The sequence below is a fragment of the Aotus nancymaae genome, unplaced genomic scaffold (genome assembly GCF_030222135.1).
Source record: "Aotus nancymaae isolate 86718 unplaced genomic scaffold, 86718_ANA_hifiasm-v0.15.2.pri h1tg000051l, whole genome shotgun sequence".
Taxonomy (NCBI): Eukaryota; Metazoa; Chordata; class Mammalia; order Primates; family Aotidae; genus Aotus; species Aotus nancymaae.
The window spans coordinates 21,563,486-21,587,293 of NW_026988465.1; the positions used below are offsets into that span (position 1 = coordinate 21,563,486).

At 43.9% G+C, this 23,808-nt stretch overlaps 1 protein-coding gene across 3 annotated transcripts in view; it reads left to right on the plus strand.

The window, feature by feature from the left end:
* GMNN (geminin DNA replication inhibitor) overlaps positions 1 to 23,808 on the plus strand; it is a 41,620-nt gene that overhangs the window by 11,241 nt on the left and 6,571 nt on the right. The window contains exons 1-2 of one of the 3 annotated variants that reach the window (XM_012458527.2): positions 18,748 to 18,917; positions 20,585 to 20,660. In XM_012458527.2, coding sequence (XP_012313950.1) covers positions 20,610 to 20,660 — 51 coding nt within the window. In that variant the 5' untranslated portion in view covers positions 18,748 to 18,917; positions 20,585 to 20,609. Of the gene's footprint in view, positions 1 to 18,747; positions 18,918 to 19,328; positions 19,519 to 20,584; positions 20,661 to 23,808 lie in introns of those variants that run through there. The other 2 variants (XM_012458528.3, XM_021667644.2) reach the window with 2 other exon arrangements.

A 23,808-nucleotide genomic window follows, 5' to 3' on the forward strand; every position in this document is an offset into this window, starting at 1 on the left:
CCAAGGGGAGCAGGGTTGGGGGAGGGGACATCCCAGGCCCCTGAGGGTGCAGGCTGCAGAAATGCTTAGGTCCTGAGCCTGGGAGGGCAGCCACAGCTGCACCAGCAAAGTTCCTGCCTGCCAGCTTGGCAGGGTCGGGATTCCTGCTTTTCCTTCCCTCCTGCTTGCTCTGTGAAGTGGGAGGCCCAGGTCTGCAGCCACAGGTTGGGCGGTTGCAGCTGCACCCAAGAGGGCAGATGCTGCCTGCTCCTGTCCCCCTCCAAGAGTACAGGGAGACTCCCATCCACAGCCAGAGTGTGGGCAGTTGTAGCCCCGCCAGCAGGTTGTAGCTCCCATCAGTTGCATGAAGTCTGCAGCCCCCCGCGGTGCCTCTCTGCTGCAGCCAGCATGATGACAGCAGCCACTGCCTGAAAACAGTCTTTTGCTGGTCAATTCTGCCCCATGGCAGTGGTTACTGTCTTCATACATGTGTGCTATGGTTTGGATGTTTGACACCTTCAAATCTCACGCTGAAATTTGGTCCCCAGTGTTTAAGGTGGGGCCTACTGGGAGATGCTTGGATCATTAGAACAGATCTCTCATGAATAGATTAATTGGCTGGGGTTAGGGGGTGAGTGAGTTCTCACTCTATAGCTCCATCAATAGCTGGCTGTTAAAAAGAGCCCAGTACCTTCTCCCCTCCCCCACCTTCGCTTTCTCACTTCCTCTTTCACCATGCGATCACTGCACAGCAGATCTCAGCTTCACCTCCACCTTCCCCATGAATGGAAGCAGTCTGAGGCCCTCACCGGAAGCAGATACTGGCACCATGCTTCCTGTGCAGCCTGAGAACGGTTAGCCAAATAAACCTCTTTTCTTTGTAAATTACCCAGTCTCAGTTATTCTTTTGTAGCTACATAAATGGATTAAATCAATGTGTTAGCTTGAAATTGGCACTTTTTTTATTATTCCATCTTTAATAAACATTGCATTCTATGTGGAAGGTAATTCAGAGAACTCTGTTACATAGTTGGCTCCAATAAACCCAGCTTCAGCCTAACTTTCTAATGGAATTGTTTTAGTTCACTCTGGGTGAAGTTCCTGTATCTGCTCCCTATATTACTATATTTCTGCCTTTCTTTTCTTTTTTTTTTTTTAGACGAAGTTTTATTCTGTTGCCAGGCTGGAGTGCAGTGGCGTGATCCCAGCTCACCACAACCTCTACCTCCCAGGTTCAAGTGATTCTCCTGCCTCAGCCTCCCGAATAGCTGGGAGTACAGGCGCCTGCCACCACGCCCAGCTAATTTTTGTATTTTTAGTAGAGATGGGGTTTCATCATGTTGGCCAGGCTGGTGTCAAACTCCTGACATCAGGTGATCCACCCACCCCCGCCTCCCAAAGTGCTGAGATTACAGTCGTGAGCCACCGTGCCCAACCTATTTCTGCTTTTGTGCACTAGATACAAAATAAACAATGAAAGCACAGAGACTGTAAAAATGGAGAAAGAGAACTTGAGCTTTTCAATTCTGTCATTGTCTATGTGACCACCTGGAATATATATTGTGCTTAAGATTTAAAACAAAGAGTGTGAACTGAGAGTTGTGGTATTTTGTTTGGAAAGAAAAAATTTTAGTTCATACTTGAAATATTTCATTGAGTTTGAATAAAGTTGTTTTATAGTAGCATTTATTATTGTTATTTAAAATTAATGACTCGGCCGGGCATGGTGGCTCACACCTGTAATCCCAGCACTTTGGGAGGCCGAGGCTGGCGGATTTGAGGTCGGAAGTTCGAGACTAGCCTGACTAACATGGAGAAATCCCGTCTCTACTAAAAATACAAAAAATTAGCTGGGCATGATTGTGCATGCCTGTAAATCCCAGCTACCCTGGAGGCTGAGGCATTGCTTGAACCCAGGAGGCAGAGGTTGCAGTGAGCCGAGATCACGCCATTGCACTCCAGCCTGGGCAACAAGAGTGAAACTCCGTCTCAAAAAAAAAGAAAAAAACGAATGACTCAAGAACATGTCCATATCAGTGGCATGATTTAGTACTATTCCCTACGTTTTATCTTTTTCCTGTAACACAAAAGTATTAATGCATTATTATTTTCTTTTTTGTACTGTAATTTTTTTTTAAGAGATAGAGTCTTTCTCTGTCACACTGGAATATAGTGGCATGATCATAGTTCACTATAGCCTCAAACTCCTTGGCTGTAGGGATCCTCCCGCCTCAGCCTCCTGAGTAGCTGGGACTACAGGCACACACCACCATGCCCAGCTTGTGATTTTCTATTAAACAATTTCTTTACTCACATAATTATATGTAGAGAGTTCAAAAACAGAAAAATGTCAGTTTCTGCTTTTACTTTCTGGAATTTTCTTCATGATTATTTCTGAAGATAATTTTGTCATAGAGTGGGGTTTGTGTGTTAAAAATTATCCTCTGGGTGGGTGTCTAATAAGCTCAGCACACCTCTGGGGTCCTTCTTCCAGTGCAGCTGTGTTCACTCCTGTGCTCTCCTGCCTTCTCAAATGCCACACTTGTTCACAGCCTTACCTGCCTCTCCCTCACCACCTTCGACCTTTCCCTATCTCCTGGCTCCTTTTCAGCAACAACTGAACATGCTCAATCACGTTTAAATGTTTTCCTCTCTTGCCTTCTGCTTCAGTGCCAGGTTTCTTTAAAGGAGTTTCTGTATTTGCTGACTCCGTAGGTTCACTCGCTGCTGTATCTACAGCCCACTGCAGTGTGACCCTTGCACCCACAGTGTTGCTGACCTTCTCTCACAAAGTCCAACAGCTACTTCTTATTAATAAAGTATTGGACTGCTTTTCATATTTACTGTTACTTGACTTCTGACAGTTGATCCTTTTTTTTTTTTTGAAAAAAAGTCTCGCTCTGTTGCCCAAGCTGGAGTGCAGTGGTGTGATCTTGGCTCACTGCAACCTCTGCCTCCCTGGTTCAAGTGATTCTTGTGCCTCAGCCTCTTGAGTAGCTGACTACAGGTGCGTGTCACCATGCCTGGCTAATTTTTGTATTTTTAGTAGAGACAGGGTTTCACCATGTTGGCCAGGCTGGTCTGAAACGTCTGGCCTCAAGTTATCTGCCTGTTTCAACCTCCCAAAGTGCTGGGATTACAGGCCTTAGCCGCTGCTCCTGGCCTGCTTATTTCTTAAAATGCTCACGTGCGAGATGCCACACTCTCCTGGTGTGTATTGCCTCTCGGGTTCCTGCTTTGCAGCGTCCCTTGCTACTTCTTTTTTCTCTGCCTGTCTTTTAAGTGTCAGTGGTCCTCAGGTTTGTCTTGAGCCCTCTTATCCCCTTCTCCACAGTCTTCCTGAGCTACCTCATTCACCTTCAGAGTGAGGACAGCAAGTCTCCAAGAAGTAGAGTAATCTTTCGAGGGTCTCATTGTGATAGCAGCAGAGTTAGGGTCAGAATTAGTTCATTCTGTTTAACATACATCTGTTGTGTGCTTGACGTGGTGCCGCGCACTGGGGAGACAGATGTAAATAGGATGCTCTCCTCCTCCCTCCAGCTTCTGCAGCCTGCAGAAGCCTCCGTCTCTCTCTGCATTTCATCTGGCCTCTGCCTGTCTAGCTCAGACTTATCCTTCACACTTCAGTTTAGATGTCGCTTCATCTGGGAAACTTTCCTACTACTCCTAAGACTTCCTTCTCCTGGGTGCGTCATACCTTTTACCTGTTCTCTTGCATTTCACATGTTGTCTTCTAATAACCATTAAATGTACTTTTCTGTTCTTCCCCACTGGGCCTCCCTTTCTTATAGGATTTCTCCTCTGGCTGAGCTGAGAAGAGTAGAACAAACCAAGCCACTAGGACCCACACCAATGCTTCCGTTTTCCCAAGAGGGCCAATGGCTGGGGCAATGGACAATAAGCTTTTGGAGGGCAGCAGGACTGTGTCTGTGGCACCATCATACCCTCCGTACCTAACCTCCTACCTGGCAAACGGCAATTGCTCAGAAATTGTTTGCTTTATGAATGACTGAATAAACCTCATGACTTTATGCTAAATGTTGGACTAAAACTTTGAAAAATGTCATCTCTCCCAGGCAAAGAAAAAATTATAGAGTAGGAGGCTTATTCTGTTTGAAAGTGGACAAAGGGACTAGCTGATTTCTGGAGGTTCCTACCAATCCAATGATTCTGAGTTTGATTTAATATAGTCCTTGTGTGGGAAAATAGTATCATTTTTTCTTTTTATTAAAATTCTGAAGAACATTATGCAGATATTCATGAAAGTCTAGTTTGCTTATAGGTGAGAAAGATCAATATGGGTTGTTAGATGAATGAGTCTTTCAAATTAAAGGTCTGCTTATAATTAGATAGCATTGCCACCTAGTGGGTAGTACAGAATTCTTCATGGAACTACATGCCATCGATATGTCTTGGTAAATTATGAATAAGGTTACTAACATTCTGAAACTGAATCTAAACAGGCAAGTTCAGGAAGAATTCTGTTGGCCTGGTATTTACGGTACTTAGGAGTTCTGGCTGACTTCTTATCGTGAAGTCAGCAAAGATTTCTGATAAGAGAAGTTCAAAATTTCTTTGAGATTTTTTGTCCTGATAATACATGCCACTAAGAGAGTTACAGAATTATGTGTTCAAAATATACTTGAATAAATTCGTTGTTGTTGTTATTGTTGAGACAGGGTCTCACTCTATTGTCCAGGCTGCAGTGCAGCTCACCGAAGCCCTGCACTCCTGCCTCAGCCTCCAGAGCAACTGGGATAAAGGTGTGTGCCACCACACCTGGCTAATTTTTGTATTTTCTATAAAGACAGGGTGTCACTATGTTGCCCAGGTTGGTCTTGACCTCCTGGGTTTAAGCTATCCTCCTGCCTCAGCTTCCCAAAGTGCTGGGATTATATGCATGAGCCATTCGCCTGGCCCTTGAATAAATTCTTTTCTCTGTGTGGTTACATTATCAATTTGCTACACAGTTAGTGTAAGGTTTGTTCTCGCCGAGTTTAAAACGAAGAAACTGAGGCCAGCACAAGAAGATCCAATGCAAAGGGTTTATTCAGGCTCCTGGGTGAGGTTCTGCAGCCCGACAGGAGGGGCCGGAGAAGTCGCATGGACTCCTCTCAGGCACAGGATTTTATAGGGAGTGGAGGAGCTCCATTGGTTGTGGGAGAGCAAGACTGTCACTGGGTAGAATTACAAGCCTTCAGCTAGGACTTGGCTTGCCATTGGTTAGAATTACTTGGCTGCCATTGGCTAGAAAGGCTCAGCTGCTATTGTCCAGAAAGGCTCGGCTGCTGTTGTCCAGAAAGACTTGGCTGCTATTGGTTAGAAAGACTTGGCTGCTATTGGCTAGAAAGACTTGGCTGCTATTGGCTAGAAAGAGGCTAGGGTTGCAGCACCTTGTTTGCATACTGGACTTTTTTCCAGGCTCCCGGTGGGGGCAGGGTGTGTCCAAGCTCCCAGCGAGGGAAGGGGGAGCCTCTGAGCTCCCGGTGAGGGAGGGGGGAGCATCCGAGCTCCTGGCGAGGTGGCGGGGTGTGTCCATGCTCCCGGCAAGGCAACCGGCCTTACAGTTAGGATTGTTTTAGGGTTTGCTGTTTTCATCCATTCTTATTTAATTTTTTCCAATAAAAATAAATATTTCAAGCATGGAGGAAAACTAAAAGTTTTTTACACTAAACACTTAGATTCTATGTAGATTCTACCGTCAACATTTTAATTTATCTTCTTTATTGCATCTACCTATACATCCCTGTCTCTATCCATCCATCTTATTTTTATTTAATTAATTAATTAATGGATTTTTTTGAGACGGAGTTGTTCTGTTGCTTGTTCTGTCATCCAAGCTGGAGTGCAGGGGTGCAATCTCAACTCACTGCAATCTCCGCCTTCTGAGTTCAAGCCCTTCTCATGCCTCAGCCTCCGAAGTAGCTGGGATTACAGGCACCCATCACCACACCCAGTTAATTTTTGTATTTTTAGTAGAGACAGGGTTTTGCTATATAGGCCAGGCTGGTCTCAAACTCTTGACTTCAAGTGAGTGATCCGCCCACCTTAGCCTCCGAAAGTGCTGAGGCCATCTTATTTTTAAAGAAACATTTCAAAACAGACTGCATTTTGGCCAGGAGCAGTGGTTCACGCCTATAATCCCTGCAATTTGGGAGGCCGAGGTGGGCAGATCACCTGAGGTTAGAAGTTGGAGATCAGCCTCACCAACATGGAGAAACCCCGTCTCTACTAAAAATACAAAAATTAGCCGGGTGTGGTGGTGGGCATCTGCAATCCCAGCTACTTGGGAGGCTGAGGCATGAGAAACCCTTGAACCCGGGAGGTGGAAGTTGCAGTGAGCTGAGATGGCGCGACTACACTCCAGCCTGGGTGACAGAGTAAGACTCTGTCTCAAAAAACAAAACAAAACAACAAAGACAAACCCCTGCATTTTTTTTTTTTTTTTTTTTTTTTTTTTTTTTTTTTTTGAGACGGAGTCTTGCTCTATCTCCAGGCTGGAGTGCAGTGGTGCAATCTTGGCTCACTGCAACCTCTGCCTCCTGGATTCAAGCGATTCTTCTGCCTCAGCCTCCCGAGTAGCTGGGACCATAGGCACGTGCCACCATGCCCGGCTATTTTTTGTATTTTTAGTAGAGACGGGGTTTCACCATGTTGGCCAGTATGGTCTCGATCTCTTGACCTCGTGATCTGCCTGCCTCGGCCTCCCAAAGTGCTGGGATTACAGGCGTGAGCCACCGCGCCCAGCCTAAAACCCCTGCATTTTATAAAACATTTAATAGTTCAAAAGTTAAAAATTAGGTCAGGCATGGTGGCTCATGCCTGTAATCGCTGCACTATTTTCCGATTCTAGTCCCTGTACTCTTAGGCAACCGCAACCAATTTCTATTTTCGTTAGTTTCAGATGTAGCCTTTCTCTATGGTTTTTTGTTGTTACTGTTCTTAGACAGAGTCTGGCTGTGTGCCCAGGCTGGAGTGCAAGGGTGCGGTCTCAACTCACTGCAACGTCTGCCTCCCGGGTCAAGCGATTCTCCTGCCTCAGCTTCCCGGGTAGCTGGAACTAAAGGCATACACCACAACGCCTGGCTAATTTTTTTGTATGTTTAGTAGAGATGGGGTTTCACCATGTTGACCAGGTTGGTCCTGAACTCCTGATCTCAAGTGATCTGCACACCTCAGCCTCCCAAAGTGTTGGGATTACAGGTGTGAGCCACCACACCAAGCCGTGTGTGTGTGTGTGTGTGTGTGTGTGTGTGTGTTTAATGAACAAATACATATATTCTTCTTTCTTTCCTTCATTTAAATTTTTTTTTAGAAATAGGATCTCCCTCTGTCATGCAGACTAGAGTGCATTGGCACAATCATAGCTCACTGTTACCTCAGACTTTTGGGCTTAAGCAAGCCTCCTGCCTCTCCTAAGTAGCTGGGACTACTGGCAAGTGACACTGCACTTGGCTAATTTTATTTATTTATTTACTTTATTCATTCATTTATTTATTTTTGTAGAGACAGGGTCTTCCTGTGTTGCCCAGACTGGTCTCAAACTCCTGGCCTCAAGTGATGCTACTACCTTGGCCTTCCAAATTGCTGGGATTACATATGTGAGCCGCTGTGCCTGGTGTCTTATTTCTTTCTTATATAAGTAGTGGAATATTATATATGCTCTTTGACTCTGCTTTCTTCATTTAAGGATGTATCTCAGAAATGTATTCATCTGAGAGATCTTCTTAATTCTTTTCATGACTCCATAGTACTGCCTTATGGAGATGTACCATAATTTATACAACTCATTGCCTGTAGATGTGCAATTAGGTTATTTCCAATATTTAGGTATTATAAATAATGCTACACTGAGAAAGTTCAGAGTAAATTCTTAGAAGCGGAGTTGCTATATCCAAAGTCAATGTACACGTTATTGTAGACATGCCTTGTCAGATACAAATTCCCTTCTATAGGGCTTTTAACATTTGACACTCCATTAGCCGTGTATATGAGTGCTTGTTTCCCCTTAGCCTCACCGGTAGAGTATTTTATTAGTTTTCTGTTGCTGTGTAGAAATTTGCACAATCTTAGTGGCTTAAAACAAAACATGTATTATCTCATAATTTCTGTGCCACGGAATCCAAACAAAGTTCAGCTGGGCTTTGAGCTCAGGGTCTTACAGGGCTGTAAACAAAGTGCTGGCCAGGTTGCATTGTCTTCTGGAGGCTCCACTGGAGAAGGATCTGCTTCTAAACTCATTCCAATTATGGGAGAATTCATTTCTTAGTTGTGGGAGAATTCATTTCTTTGGAGACATAACACTCATGGCAGCTTCCTTCTTCAAGGCCAGTAAGAGACATGTTTCTGACATCAAAAAAAGTCTAAGCCCTCTGCTGAAGGACATCCTAATGATTAAATCAAGGCCGACAGAATAATCTCCCTTTAGATAATTTAAAGTCTACTAATTTGGGGCCTTAGTTACCATTATAAAATCCCATCACCTTTGCCTTATTGAATAACCTAATCATAGGCATAATATAACGGGCGGCATTTTAGAATTCTATCTACCATGACTATGTTGTCAAGCTTTTCTGTAGTTCCTCATCTAACAGTTGAAATGGTTTCTCAGAGTTTTAATTTGCAAGTCTCATATTCTCAGTAAAGTTGAGCATGGGTTTATATGTTTAAGGACCATTTCTCTATTGTTTTCTGTGAGTTATCCATACCTGTCTTTTGCCCATTTATCTGTTGGGTTGCTGACTTCCCCCTCTCAATGTTTTATAGCTCTTTAAAAATTAGGGAATATAGTCTTTCATATGTGAAAGAAATTATCTATATCTTCTTTTAGTTTATCATTTGTCTTTGCTTATGGAAATCATCTGATTTTTAAAATATTGACAATTTCAATTTTAAGACAATGTGCAGGCCACCACTGTGTATGTGAAACAAAATATAACTAAAGCCCAGGGGCTACCTTCTAGACCATCTTCAGCGCTTTAAATAATTCTGCACTAAAATAATCTCCTAAAGATGCTGACTATGTTATTCTTAACATCATCTGGGTCTCAGATCCCAAAACCTTCATTAGTAATGTGTTTCATCATCTTACTTCTCTTAGCTGGGCTTATACTCATCAAAGAAATGATCTGTCAAAAAATAAATTAGTGCAATATAATTATTTGTCAATTTGAAGTAAAACTTAAAAATGAAAAAAAATGGTGCAAATATTTGTGATTGCTGAAGTTTTTGTTTGTTTGTTTTTAGATGGATTCTTGCTCTCTTGCCCAGGCTGGAGTGCAGTAGCACGATCTCGGCTCACTGCATCCTCCACCTCCTGGGTTCAAGTGATTCTACTGTCTCTACCTCCCAAGTAGCTGGGATTACAGACGTGTGCCACCATGCCTGGCTAATTTTTGTATTTTTATTAGAGATAGGGTTTCACCATGTTGGCCAAGTTGGTCTCAAACTCCTGACCTCAGGGTGATCCACCCGCATTGGTCTCCCAAAGCGCTGCGATTACAGACATGAGCCACTGCACCTAATAGTTGCTAAAGTTTTTATGGTCAAACATTTTCTGGTATTTCTATCTCCTTATCCCATAATTTAATCCTTTTAAAATTAATATTTAAAATTTTTTATTATTGAAAGTTTCAAACATATATAAAAGTAGAGGGAATGAATAAAAAATCTTCATGATACATGTTAGCCTCAGCATTTATCAACACAAAGCCAAAACTGCTTTATTTATACCAGTGGTTCTCAACTGGGGGTGTTTTTGCCCTGCAGAGGATATTTGACAATGCCTGTTAACACTTTTGGTCTTCACAATTGGGATGTACTCCTAGTAACTGGTGGGTAGAGGCCAGGGATGCTGCTAAACAGATGTCATGCTCAGGATAACCCCGCACGACGAGCACCTGCCCAGTCTAAAATGTCAATAGTGCCCATGCTAAGAAAGCTTGATTTATACCTTTTCCCTTCCTTCTCTCAGTAATTATTTCAAAGAAAATGTATGGTATAAAGTTACATCTATGAATACCATTTATAGGTAGAAGCTGTTACAATGAAACCCACGATATTGTCATTATAACTAATATCTCCTTTTTTTTTTACCCATTGCTAATCAGTTAACCTTAAACAACTCGTATCTTACCATCCCAAAATAGTCAGTATTCAAATTTCCCTTGGGTATTTTTTTAAATAGAGTGGTTAGTTCAGACAAGATCCATACATTGCAGTTGGTAATAAGTCTCTTATTTGTACTCAGTAACTCCTTCCTTCTGCTTTTTATTTTTTAAATATTTATTTTTAAATTAATTATTTTTTAGAGACAGGGTCTCCCTTTGTCACCTAGGCTGAAGTTCAGTGGTGCAATCATAGTTCACTACAGCCTCCTATTTCTGGGCTCAAGTGATCCTCTTATCTTAGCCTCCCAAGGAGCTGGGACTACAGGTGTGTGCCACCATGCCTGGCTCCTTCTTCTCTCCCCACTGCAGCCTCCCATCTTACTGTTTATTTGTTGAAGAACCAGTTGATTTGTCTTGTAGAATTGCCTATACTTTGGATTTTGCTGATGGCATACCCATGGTATAGTTTAACATATTTCTCTGTTCCCAATATTTCCTTAGACTGGCAGTAAATCTCCAATTCAGATTCAATTTTGGTACAAGTGTTATATTTGTCTTTAAGGGGAGATTTCCAGGAAAAAGTCAGTGAGCCTTTGCTTCCTAAATATAAGCTTGGTGATCTGGGAAATAAATTCTGAACTCTGACAATCTCATATTAGAAGATTTAGGAGAGGGGAGAGTCTACAGAGCTTCTATTCTGAGTAGTTTTCTTAGATGGAAGCTTCACTTGGGATGGTGGCCCTTCTTGACACTTACCTTAGCCTAGAGAGTCCTTTGCAGTTTCCTTACTTGTAGCCCAGTGCCTAAAAGAGACGATCGGAGACTAAGATGAATGACTTCTGATTTCCTGACAGCCTCTCAATAATTTGGATCTAGTTTCTTGGGTATGAAATAATAAACTCCACTCTAGGGAGACTGAAAGGACAATGTGATTTAAAACTAGGCATTCATGCTATTATTTAGAGGTAAGAACTTTGTAAGAGCCAAGTTCTAAAGGAGTATAAGTGTCTTTCTGTGTGAGTGCATAGATGCACAGGGATCAACACATTGAAAGTCACTGTATTTTAGTCTACTAAAAATACAGGTGTGGTGGCTCACGCCTGTACTTCAGGAGGCTGAGACAGGCAGATCACCTGAGGTCAGGAGTTCAAGACCAGTCTGGCCAACATGGTGAAACCCCACCTCTACAAAAATATAAAAATTAGCTAGGCATGATGGCAGGTGCCTGTAATCCCAGCTACTCAGGAAGCTGAGGCAGAAGAATTGCTTGAACCTCGGAGGCGGAGTTTGCAGTGAGCTGAGATGGTGCCATTGCACTCCAGCCTGGGTGTCAGTGTGAGACTCCATCTCAAAAAAAAAAAAAAACAAAAAAAAAACAAAGTCACTGCAGCTGCAATCAGTTAGAGCAACCACTGTCCTGCAGGTGACTATATAGAAAAAAAACTTTGCAAGTAAGCTTTCTCTCAATTCTCCTGTTATTACTTAGTGCTTTTGAAGTAATTCTGCAGACAGAGGCCAGTCTAGAAGCTTCAGGAAAGGGCAGAGGTACACAGATACAAGTAATAAGTCAGGCTCAGCACCACATCATTAGGACTCAGACACCAGGGCCTTTGCTGTATTTGCTTCAGGAATGTAAAGGTAGAGAAGCTCAGCTCCATCTTTGGGAATGTAACACTGAAGAACATTCACTGTGAGACAAGGGGGATGTATAATGATTGTCATCTGCCTGAGTGTAACACCTAATAGTTGGAATTCTTTAGATAAAACTCCCTTTCAGCTAGTACTATGGCCTCTGTACTTAAAAGTAGTGAGATTCTTTCTCGTTTCTGTTGAGGGAATTTAACCAAAGCATGCAACGTTTCTTCATGCCAAGATCTTTTCCTCACAAAACTATTTAATAAAATCCATAATTTTACCAAAGATAGATTTGCCGGGAGGGTGCTTTTGCTCTGGGCTTCTTTTTTGATAAGTTTCAAGCAACAGATAAATGCTTCAAAGTAGGCATTTGTGTCCGTAGTAAGAAACTTGTCCAAGGACATATAACACATAAGTGGCAGAGTTCAGATTTGAACATGAGTCTCAATGACATTTGTGCCAAATTATCAATCTGTTGCTTCCCCAAACTCACCCTTTTTGCCTGCTCTTTTGAAGTGCAGCTGGACTCTTATTTTTTCCTTCCCTGCTGACACCGAAGCATTGTCAGTAGAGGGTGCTGGAAACATTGCAAGAGGGGTTTGCTTGCTGGTTCTGGTGTGCTTCCAAGCTAGGCTGCTGTAGTGCCATTTCCAGCACTAGGCGCCCACAATCACATTAGCCATCAGCACTCAGCAGCTTCCCAGGTACTCTACCCTCACGCAATTTTGTTGAATGCCTCTGGTGAGACCCCTCCCCGTGAACAGCTTCCTTTGGGCAACCTAGAGGGCAGATTACTGGCAAATACCAGAGGGAAGATTTCTAGCAAGTTCTGGGAGTGCAGGACCATAAGGATTACTTGCACTGCACCCCTTTCAAAAGAGGTTTGCATCTCCACTACGGAGTGGGCCCTAACCTTGGATACTGTGTCTCAGGGTGGAAGGGAAGTGGCTGTTACAGTACACTTCTCAGAATTCTCTTCACTTTACTGGGTGCTGAGCTACAGCACTCAACAGTTTCCCCTTCCCCCAGGTCTGCAGACCAGACATTCCTGGAAAAGGAAAGTTAGTGGCTGATAAATTGCTGTTACAGGATCTTTAGGGTATCGACTTTTCTGGCCAGGAACCGCTAGCCACAAGCACACCTTTTCCGGAGTTCTTGTCCTGCTTCAAGGAAGAATGAGGTACGCATACAAGCGAAGGGTCAACAGTTTTATTCAGTGTTAAAACAGCATCCTGCTGGGGAGTGTTCAGCTCTCAGCAGAGGACCTGGAGAGTGGCTCCTCTCGACAGGCATTTGAATGCCTCTGCAGGCTCTTAGGCAAAGAGAACAGCTCCTCCCTGCAGGCAGGTCGGTGTCTACGCCTTTCACTGAAAAGCGCAAAGGAGAAGGTAAACTCTTGTGCAGCTGGTCATTCTGGTCACTGCTGCCCTCTTCTTTCTCTGGTTGTCCTGTGCCCTGCTCTGGTTGAGCTCAGGGCTTTTATGGATCTCAGAGGGGAGAAAGTGCGTGCTGATTGGTCCACAGGTAGCCATGGATGAGTCCGGAAAAGGCACCATGAGTCCCCACTGCGGTCCGAGGGACTGGCAGCCCGGCCCCCAGCCTTCCAGCCCTTCCTGGCCTGAAGGTTGGAGCCTTACTGGGGACCCACCCGCTTCCGCCCAGGGCTGAATCTCTCCTGCTGCCATTCACGGCCCCGGGGCTGAGCCCCAAATCACGCTCCGAGATCGGCGCAGGCGCTGGGAGCGGAGAGAGACCAGGCAGCGGGAATAGACACTCCCAGGGACGGCCGGGGGGGCCTTCCTGGGGACTCGGAGGGTGCAGGCTGCAGACAGGCCTGGGTTTTGCGTCTGGCAGGGCCTCCGCAGCTGCACCCGGGAGCTCCCGCCCTGCCAACTCAGAAGGGGCAGGGCTCCCGCTTGTCCCAGCTCCTGCCTGCTTCCTGGAGCTGGAAGCCCAGGTCTGCAGCCATGGGTGCGTCGGCTGAAGCTGCACCCAGCAGGGTAGATCCTGCCTGTTCCCGGCTCCCCCAGGAGCATAGGGAGGCTCCGATCCACAGCCACAGTTTGGGTGGCTGTAGCCCCGCCCAGGACGGTGGGGCTCCTGCCTGCCTCTTAGAGCTGGGGGCTGCAGCGGCAAGGGAAGCCCCCGTCCCAACTCAGAAGGAGATGGCTTCCACCGGCTCCATGAAGTATGCAGCCCCAGCCTTGCCTCCCTGCTGCAGCCGGAATGATGCGCCACTAACTGTGGTACCTTGCTAGTGGAACTTGTGGGAAATCTTCCCTCTGGAACTTGCCCGTAAACTTGGAGCTGAGAGGCAATAAATCCAGTTGTGGCACATGTCCTAATGCCAACCCCACAATCCACAGTGTCTTTGTCTGTGGAAAATAGAGATAATATTTATACTGTTCACTTAGCACAGTTTTTAAAAGTGAAACAGCATGTGAAATTTTTACAAAAGATACAAATGTTAACGTAGAATTTAAAATTATTTGGCTTTAAGAATGCTTTTCCTTGGTTTCAGGTTCTTTGATGCTAACCTTGTAGATTTTTCTCAGGTGGTCACTAGAAGTTTTTCCTTAGCCCAAGCTCTGCTTTCTCTCTGATTTGTTATTTGCTGAGGCACATTCACTTGGTGGCTCATAAGGCAGGCTCTAGCCTTCTAGAAGTCAGGCAGCACTATCTACATTCTCCCCTACCATTCAGGCAGCCCTTCCCAGCGCCGTCTACCTTCTCCTCCGGCGTCCGGGCAGCCCTTCCCAGCGCCGTCTGCCTTCTCCTCCGGCGTCCGGGCAGCCCTTCCCAGCGCCGTCTACATTCTCCTCTAGCGTCTAGGCAGTCCTTCCTAGGGGCTTCCCTGTATTACCTCAGCTCCTTTATTTTCTTCCTTTACTGGGGTATAATTTGCATACAATAAAATTCATCTGTTTCAAGCTTACAGTATACTGAATTGTGTAACTGTCTTGTAACCACCCACACAATCAAGACATAGAATATTTCCATGATTCCCACCCCCATAAGTTTCATTGGCCTCAACCTTTTTTTTTTTTTTTTTTTTGAGATAGAGTTTTACTCTATCGCCCAAGCTGGAGTGCAGAGGCACGATTTCAGTTCACTGCAGCCTTCACCTCCTGGCTTCAAGTGATTCTCCCTGCCTCAGCCTCCCGAGTAGCTGGGATTACAGGCACCTGCCACCACACTTGGCTAATTTTTGTATTTTTAGTAGAGACAGGGTTTCGCCTTTTTTTTTTTTGAGACACAGTCTTGCTTTGTCACCCAGGCTGGAGTGCAGTGATGTGATCTCAGCTCACTATAACCTTCACCTCCCAGACTCAAGCGATCCTCCTCCTTCAGCCTCTTGAGTAGCTGAGACTACAGGTGTGTGTCACCACACCCACCTAATTTTTTGTATTTTTGGTAAAGACAGGGTTTCACCATGTTGGCCAGGCTGGTCTCAAACTCCTGAGCTCAAGAGATCTACCTGCCTCATCCTCCCAGAGTGCTGGGATTACAGGCATGAGCCACTGTGCCCGGTCTTTTTTTTTTTTTTTTGAGACAGGGTTTTACTCCTGTTGCCCAGGCTGTAGTGCAATGGCACGATCTCAGCTCACTGCAACCTCTGCCATCCTGGCTCAAGCAATTCTCTTGCCTTAGCCTCCTGAGTAGCTGGGACTACAGGCATGTGCCACCACACCTGGCTAATTTTTGTATTTTTTGCAGAGATGAGGTATCACTATGTTGCCCTGAGTGGTCACAAACTCCTAGGCTCAAGTGATCCACCCGCCTCAATCTCCCAAAGTGTTGGGATTACAGGCGTCAGCCACAGCTCCTGGCTGGCCTCAACTATTTTTGATAGCTTGAACTGTGTCCTTACATTTCCTAGTTTCAATACTGAGGCTCGCTTTCTGTGCTAGTCACCAAGTTTCTTTTTTGTGAGGAACATCTCTGTGTTCATCTGCTTTGCAGAGTAGAGGTAACTGACAGGTTTAGAGCCCAACAACTAAAGAATCTTCTTGGCCCAAAAATGTCCACTCTCATTTGAGTATTTTTTCTTAGTCATTTTACTTTTGAGCTTTTCTTGAGTCATTTTATCTCCATCCTCCAACTGTGGTGATTTTATGCTTTTTAATTTCTGAAGGAGACCTGCTGAGGGTAGCAGCCATCCACTCTTCTTCAGGAACAGCTCAATACCTGGCGGAGAGGTGGGGGTAACAGCATGTCTGTGGGACAGTGCGCCGCCCTCTCCCTGTGTACATACATGTTTCAGCCAGAGCTTATTGAACCACCTGATCCAAGCTAAGAAGATCAGATTCTTTTCCCCATGACTTTGAAATGTGGACCACTGAGGCCCGGAGACTATCACTGGAACTGCATTAAGCTAATGGCAGGATCCTGGAGACGCAGAGTTGTCCCCACAATTTCTTCCCTTTATTCCTATGAATTTTCCCATTTAATTAATGAACTAATTAATTAATTAACTTGAGACAGAGAGTCTCATTCTGTCACCCAGGCTGGAGTGTCATGTTGTGATCTTGGATCACTGCAACCTCAACTTCTCAGGCTCAAGTGATCCTCACACCTCAGCCTCCTGAGTAAGCGGGACTACGGATATGTGCCACCATGCCAGGATAATTTTTTTTTTTTTTGAGACGGAGTTTCACTCTTGTTACTCGGGCTGGTATGCAGTGGTGTGATCTTGGCTCACCACAAACTCTGCCTCCTAGGTTCAAGCAATTCTTCTGCCTCAGCCTCCCGAGCAGCTGGGCCACAGGCGCGCACCACCATGCCCAGCCAACTTTTGTATTTTTAGTAGAGACGGGGTTTCACCATGTTGACCAGGACGGTCTCGATCTCTTGACCTCGTGATCCACCCGCCTCAGCCTCCCAAAGTGCTGGGATTATAGGTGTGAGCCACCTCTCCTGGCCGCCAGGATAATTTATATATATATATATATATATATATATATTTTTTTTTGGCCACAGTTTTGCTCTTGTTGCCCAGGCTGGAGTGCAATAGCACTATCTTAGCTCACCACAACCTTCACCCCCCGGGTTCAAGTGATTCTCCTGCCTCAGCCTCTCAAGTAGCTGGGATTACAGGCATGCGCCACCATTCCCGGCTAATTTTGTATTTTTAGTGGAGATGGGGTTTCTTCATGTTGATCAGGCTGCTCTTGAACTCCAACTTCAGGTGATCTGCCCACCTCGGCCTCCCAAAGTGCTGGGATTACAGGTGTGAGCCACCGTGCCCGGCCAACCTTCCCTTTTTTAAGTTAATCAAAGTTTATGTCTGTTATGTGCAACCTGAGATATTTTACTCAACTGATAATAATTTCATCAAAAAGTTAGAATAGAATCATTCTCTTACTGGAGGCTGAAAACCTATTCCCAAGAGCTACTGAGAGTGGGGAGGGTAATAACAGCTTACTTGACCAAGCTTTTTCCTGTATTGAGAAGCCATATACCCAGAAGTCCTCTTTCCTCTTCCTGAACAGAAGTCCGGCCACTTACTTTCCTTTTGGCCAATCTTAAGCCTTTCCTCTACCTCGAGACTTTTTTTTTTTTTTTTTTTTTTTTTGAGACGGAGTCTCGCTCTGTCACCCAGGCTGGAGTGCAGTGGCATAATCTTGTTTCACTGCAACCTCCGCCTCCTGGGGTCGAGTGAATCTCCTGCGTCAGCCTTCCGAGTAGCTGGGATAACAGGTGCGTGCCACCAAACCTGGATAATTTTTGTATTGTTAGTAGAGACGGGGTTTCGCCATGTTGGCCAGGTTGGTAATCCATCTGCCTCGGCCTCCCAAAGTGCTGGTGTTACAGGAAAGGGGTCCCAATCCAAACCCCAAGAGAGGATTCTTGGATCTTGCGCAAGAAAGAATTCAGTGCGAGTCCACAAAGTGGAATTAAGTTTATTAAGAAAGGAAAGGAATAAAAATGGCTACTCCATAGACAGAGCAGCCCTGAGTGCTGCTGGTTGCCCATTTTTACGGTTATTGACGATATGCTAAACAAGGGGTGGATTATTCATGCCTCCCCTTTTTAGACCATATAGGGTAATGTCCTATCGATGCCATGGCATCTGTAAACTGTCCTGGTGCTGGTGGGAGTGTAACAGTGAAGATGACCAGAGGTTCTCACGACTCACTAAGTAATTTCGAGATCACCGCCCAGAGCCTGCGACCCGCAGTTTGAAAAACATTGCCCAGGGTCTGTTTACTGGGGCCCAACTAGCATTTTCTTAACATGAAAGAAAGTAGAAAGTAGCAGGATGCCCCGTACAAATTAGATTGTTTGGTTTCCTAAACTGTTTGTTGTTGTTGTTTTTTGTTTGTTTCTTTATTTGCTTTTTTTTTTTGCTTTGTTTTATTTGCTTTCTTCATGTTGGCCAGACTGGTCTCGAACTCCTGTCCTCAGGGGCTCCACCAACCTCGGGCTCCCAAGGTGCTGGGATTACAGACGTGAGCCATCGTGCCCGGCCGAGAATTTTGTGAAATAAGGAAAGGCTAAACGTAATTATTACGAAGTTTTTTCTGCTCCTTCAACTTGCAACAGCAGTTGTAATTTCAGGGCCTAGAACAGCAGTAACTGGCACGTAGTAGGCGCTCGGTGAACAGCAGCAGGATTAAGTGATCGCGGTCTCCCTGAACAACTGCGACTGCACCACAACATAGTCAAAACACAAAAAGTCAAAATATAAAAGTTCCTAGTACAAGTCCGTGGAGCCAGGGCTTCACACAAATATATGTCGTGCACTACACATTAATATATATATGAATATTCAATATTTTGTTCTTCCGGTGTTAACGACTAATGGAGGCAAATCTTTATGCCTTTGGTTAAGGGCTAAAACTGCATTTTAAGGAAGTTCCGAGCGCAGGGTCGGAGGGTCGGGTCAAAGAAAACAGACCTCCCAGGCCGCACCGCCCTCAAGTACACGCTACCGCTGACCGCGCAGACGCAGGAAGAGGCGGGGCGGAGGGGAGAGGCCATTCGCGGGATTCTAGAGGCCCCGCCCCTCGTCTGCGTTGGGTGGTCACGTGGTCGTCCCGAGCGGGCGACCGGAGTTAGTAGGGCTTTACTGCAGCGAGCGTCGGACACTCCCGCGATCGTGGGGATCAGCGTAGGTGAGCTGTGGCCTTTTTCTAGGTGCCGCTGCCACAGCTACCTGCGTTCGCTACGAGGATTGAGCGTCTCCACCCCGTAAGTGTGAAAGAGGTGGTAGGAGGTGGGTACGCAGGGGCTCAAAGGGCACGGCTCCTAGAAGACTCGCTTTCGCTCCTGCCAGCCGCTGAAGCCGCATCCTCCTCTGACAGCTGCGGGACCACGGCAGGGGTAGGGGCCGAGGGGTTGTTGAACGGTCGCGGGAGCCGGGGCGGGGTAGAGAGGCGACTCGAGGGACTGCTTCATTGGCTGGGTCGGTTTTGGCGCGCTTTCACTTCCGCGCTCCCGATTGGTTGGCGGGCGTCGTTCCCGAGGCGCGCGCCGCGATTGGTAGGCTCGGGCGCGCGGGACCACACCGCCCGCCCCCTCGCCTGGCGCTCCGGGACTAGCTGGCTGGGTCCGGGCTTAGGGGCTCAGCCTGGGCGTGCTTGGCTGTGGGGATGAGGGGAACATCCTATCCTCTTGGCGGTTAAGTGGCTGGTTCTTGTCTGAGGGATCTGTAAATTTGGCTCATGGGAGAAGGTCGGTGTCCTGCGTCTCCCATTGAACGGATACCGGCTTTGTTGATACGGGTTTCGCATGGACCCTGTCCTATGCCAGGGTTTTTAATGTAGCTGTTAAAGGAACTAGAGAATAACAGGCAAGTAAGGGTGCAAGGTTGCTGTCGGGTGTGGGAAACCTGTGAAGGATTAGACTTATTTGATGAGTGGTTTTCAGCTTTTTTCGTGCTAAAGTCCGTTTTACATCGCAGCCATCTAACAGAATGAGACGTAGATCGAAGCAATATTTCTCGTCTCTTCAGTCCATTCTGTTCAGTTACATGTTTCTAAGCAGTGTTGCTCACGACTCACTAAGTAATTTCGAGATCACCGCCCAGGGCCCGCGACCTGCAGTTTGAAAAACATTGCCCAGGGTCTGTTTACTGGGGCCCAACTAGCATTTTCTTAACATGAAAGAAAGTAGAAAGTAGCAGGATGCCCCGTACAAATTAGATTGTTTGGTTTCCTAAGCTGTTTGTTGTTGTTTTTTGTTTGTTTCTTTATTTGCTTTGTTTTTGAGACGGAATCTCGCTCTGTCACCCTGGCTGGAGTGCAGTGGTGGGATCTCTGCTCACTGCAATCTCCACCTCCCGGGTTCAAGCGATTCTCCTGCGTTAGCCTCCCGAGTAGCTGGGACTACAGGCAAACACCTACATGTAGCTAATTTTTGTATTTTTAGTAGAGGCGGAGTTTCACTGTGTTGGCTAGGCTGGTTTCGAACTCCTGACCTCAGGTGATGCGCCTGCCTCGGCCTCCCAAAGTGCTGGGATTACAGATGTGAGCCACGACGCCCGGGCTTTCCTAAGCTTTTTTGTTTGCATATGTGTGTGCGTGCGCCAGGGCTATTTCTGGTTACTATTTCTCAATCTTTGAGAGCCCTGTATTTAATCTAGGACATGTTTAGAAATTTTAAACCGATTTTTAACATTTTTTTAAAATACATTAGTTTCAATTTTTTCAAACATAATTCTGTGCGTATATATATGTAAAATTAGATATCAAGAGTGATTAACGTTAGTCACCTTAGTCATCGACAGGGCTGAGTTTGGATTAAGTGAGAAAAAATAATAGTTCTACTGTACAATAGTACGAGTTTTATGATTGTATTTTAAACAAACCTAGACTCCACCTTCAGCGTTGCAAACCATATTGTTTTTTAATTACTAGTATTCTGTGCTTCACCATCTACACAATGAATCCCAGTATGAAGCAGAAACAGGAAGAAATCAAAGAGAATATAAAGGTATGTGATTGAATAACTTTAATTTTTTTTGTAGAAAGCATGGGGTTAAAAGTATTTTGATATCATTTAGCCAAATTTAGCCTGGCTGTAATTTCTGGAAGCCTTGAGTTAGTCAGAGGATGAGTAACAATAGAGAACATTTTTAAAAAATTAATTATGGTTGACTATTAAGTCTGACTCAAGAATATGGGATATCTCTTATTTTGGTCTTTCAACAGTATTTTGTAGTTTTCAGAGCATGAATTTTACACTGTTTATGTTAAATTTTTTCCTGGCTATTCTTTTTGAGGTTATTGTGAGTATAATTGTTTCTTTAATTTCATTCTCATTTGATCATCGCTACTGTATAGAAAAATAATTGACTTTTGTATTTTGATTTTGTGTCCTGAAACCTTACTGAAGTTGTTTATTAGTTCTAATTGTCTTTTAGTAGATTCTTCCGGATTTTCTTTTCTTTTTGTATTATCTCTGTGAAGATTCCAAAAGTATCTTTAGGATTTTCTATGTATAAGATTATTACTGCTTTGTTTGTGCACTTATATTTCGTGAAATGATTTTATTAAAATCCCTTGTGTGTGTCTTCAGAATTAAGTGTCTTTGACTACACACATGTTTTGCATTATATTGCACATTTTTCGAGAGTATACCATATTCTTTACCATCTAACCTATTGGATTTGCAATACTATTAGAATCCCTGTATGGTACTCTCACTGGAAATCTTATTCCAAGTATTTATTCTTATGACAACAGGACAGAATTTCTTTAGTTTTGAGTTTGTAATTTTGACTAGATTCATATGTGTGGTTCTAAATGAATTTACAATTTAGCTAGGTCCTTCCACACAACTTAAGCTATATGAATACCCTGGGAATTGGACCACATCTTTAGGAAAACTATCAATTTGTGGGTTTAAATTAAATAAAGAGCCAGATGCCCATGATATCTCAAGCCTGTGATCCCAACTACTTGGGAGCCTGAAGTAGGAGGATTGATTGAGCCCAGAAGTTTGTGACCAGCCTGGGCAACAAAGGGAGACCTTGTTTCTAAAAAACCATAATTAGCTGGGTGTGGTGGCACCCACTTGTAATCCCAGCTACTTGGGAGGCTGAGGTGGGAGGAATTGCTTAAGTTTAGTAGTCTGGAGTTGGGTAAGTTATGATTGCTTCACTGTATTTCAACCTGGGTGACAGAGTAAGACCCTGTATCTAAAAAAAAAAAAAAATTAATATTAAACTAAATTGAGTACTTAAAAGCCATTGATAAGTATAAGCAAGTACCTTTTGATGGGTTATTTATTTGCCTTGCTTTTCTTAGGATTCTTACGTTATTTTTCTTGAATAATAGTTCACATTGACAGTTTGTAAATTTGATTCCATTAGCTTCCATTTAGGATGATGACATCTTCCCACTGTGCTTTGGGTGTGATTATTTACAGTTTTTGTTATGAAATTTTTGAAATATTTAGAAGTAAAGTCAGTATTACAATAATTTCCTTCCCCATCTTCAGTAATTACCACTATATGGCCAATCTGGTTTCATCTATGTCCTTATTTACTCCACCTTTCCTTCAATGAATTATATTGAAGCAAATCACAGCCAAATAATTTATATACTTCCAGCAGATTACATTTTGTAAAAAGTCTTGTGTTTACTAGCTACAATAAAACTCTCTTGAATATAAAGATACAAGGTTCTGTTTGATTTTGGTTCTGCCTCCAAAACTGAGACCTTGGGTGGGTTAGTTAGCATTTCAGCCTCAGGTTACTCATCTGTAAATTGAGGAACTGGACTAGAACTAGATCTTTGCAAGTTGTATGCAAAATTCTGTCTGAATGTGCTTTTATGTGAATTTTTTAGGGGGAGAGGATTCACAGAATATTAAATAGTTTTCCAAAAAGATTAAGACCCATTAATGTACAGGAAACTTTCTGGCTTTAAGAGTCTATTATTCTGGCTGGACGCGGTGGCTCATGCCTGTAATCTCAGCACTTTGGGAGGCTGAAGCAGACTGATCACGAGATCAGGAGATCAAGACCATCCTGGCCAACATGGCGAAATCCCATCTCTACTTAAAAAAAAAAAAAAAAAAGTCTATTATTCCTATACATACTCTATATACAGAAAATAATAGTAGTAATGTTAAATTGTTTTAGGCCAAAGTCTATAAAGCTTATATCAATAAAAGTTAAATCTTGGAAATGGTCTTTTTTTTTTTTTTTTTGTGACTGGCTTCTTTGACCATTATTAACAGCAAGCATTTAAATAAATTAACACCTCTTATTATTAAGGTTCCAACGTTACATTTTCTTTTGTTTGTCTGGAGACTGTTGACTAATCTGTAATCTAAATTATATCTGAAATGTTGGTGTAATTGTTCTCACAGTAGCTGGCATTTGTCCTTCAGTTAAATGGTGAGATAATAATCAGCAGTAGAAACTTTACCGTGGGAAAGGTGAACTCTTGTCATGTGAAGTACTGTGTGGTATCAGTAACTTTCTCACGCTGGTGTGGTATCATGTTCTTGCTAACCTTGTTTGAGTATTCACCATTGTTTGCTATCCCATGGTGGCAGTATAACTAATGATATTTTGCAAAAATCAGAGAGCGTTCAGATCATGAAATATAAAGGAAGTTATTTACATATTACAAGGAAGGCAATATTTTCACCAAAACAATGCTTTGGGCATTTTAGAGTGAGTATTTTAGTATGCCTCAGGCACTGACATTTTAGCCACCTTCTAATGAATGGGCTTGAAGCAGAACTGCTTCTACTCTTAGGTAATGGTTGAGGGGGGATGTCTATTACACATGTATTTTGTTTTGTGTAAAGTATATTCTGGAAAATTATGTTCTTTTGGTGAGTACCTTTAAGCATCTGGGGGATAGTCATGACTTAAGGAGGTCTGAGATGAATCCTTTTGATTAGGGGAAGACATATTTTGCACTGTAAATGATTTTTTCTCCCAGTTTACCTGTTTTGTGAGTTCATACCATAAATATTACAATGTTTGGTTTTATAAAAGAGTACCTGTAAGTTTTTAGTTTCTGTGTGGACGATTTTTTAGAGAGCTGAGGAATTTTGTTACGTGTGTTTTAACTAGATATGATTAACAAAATGACCATAGCAAGAGCATACATTGACATGA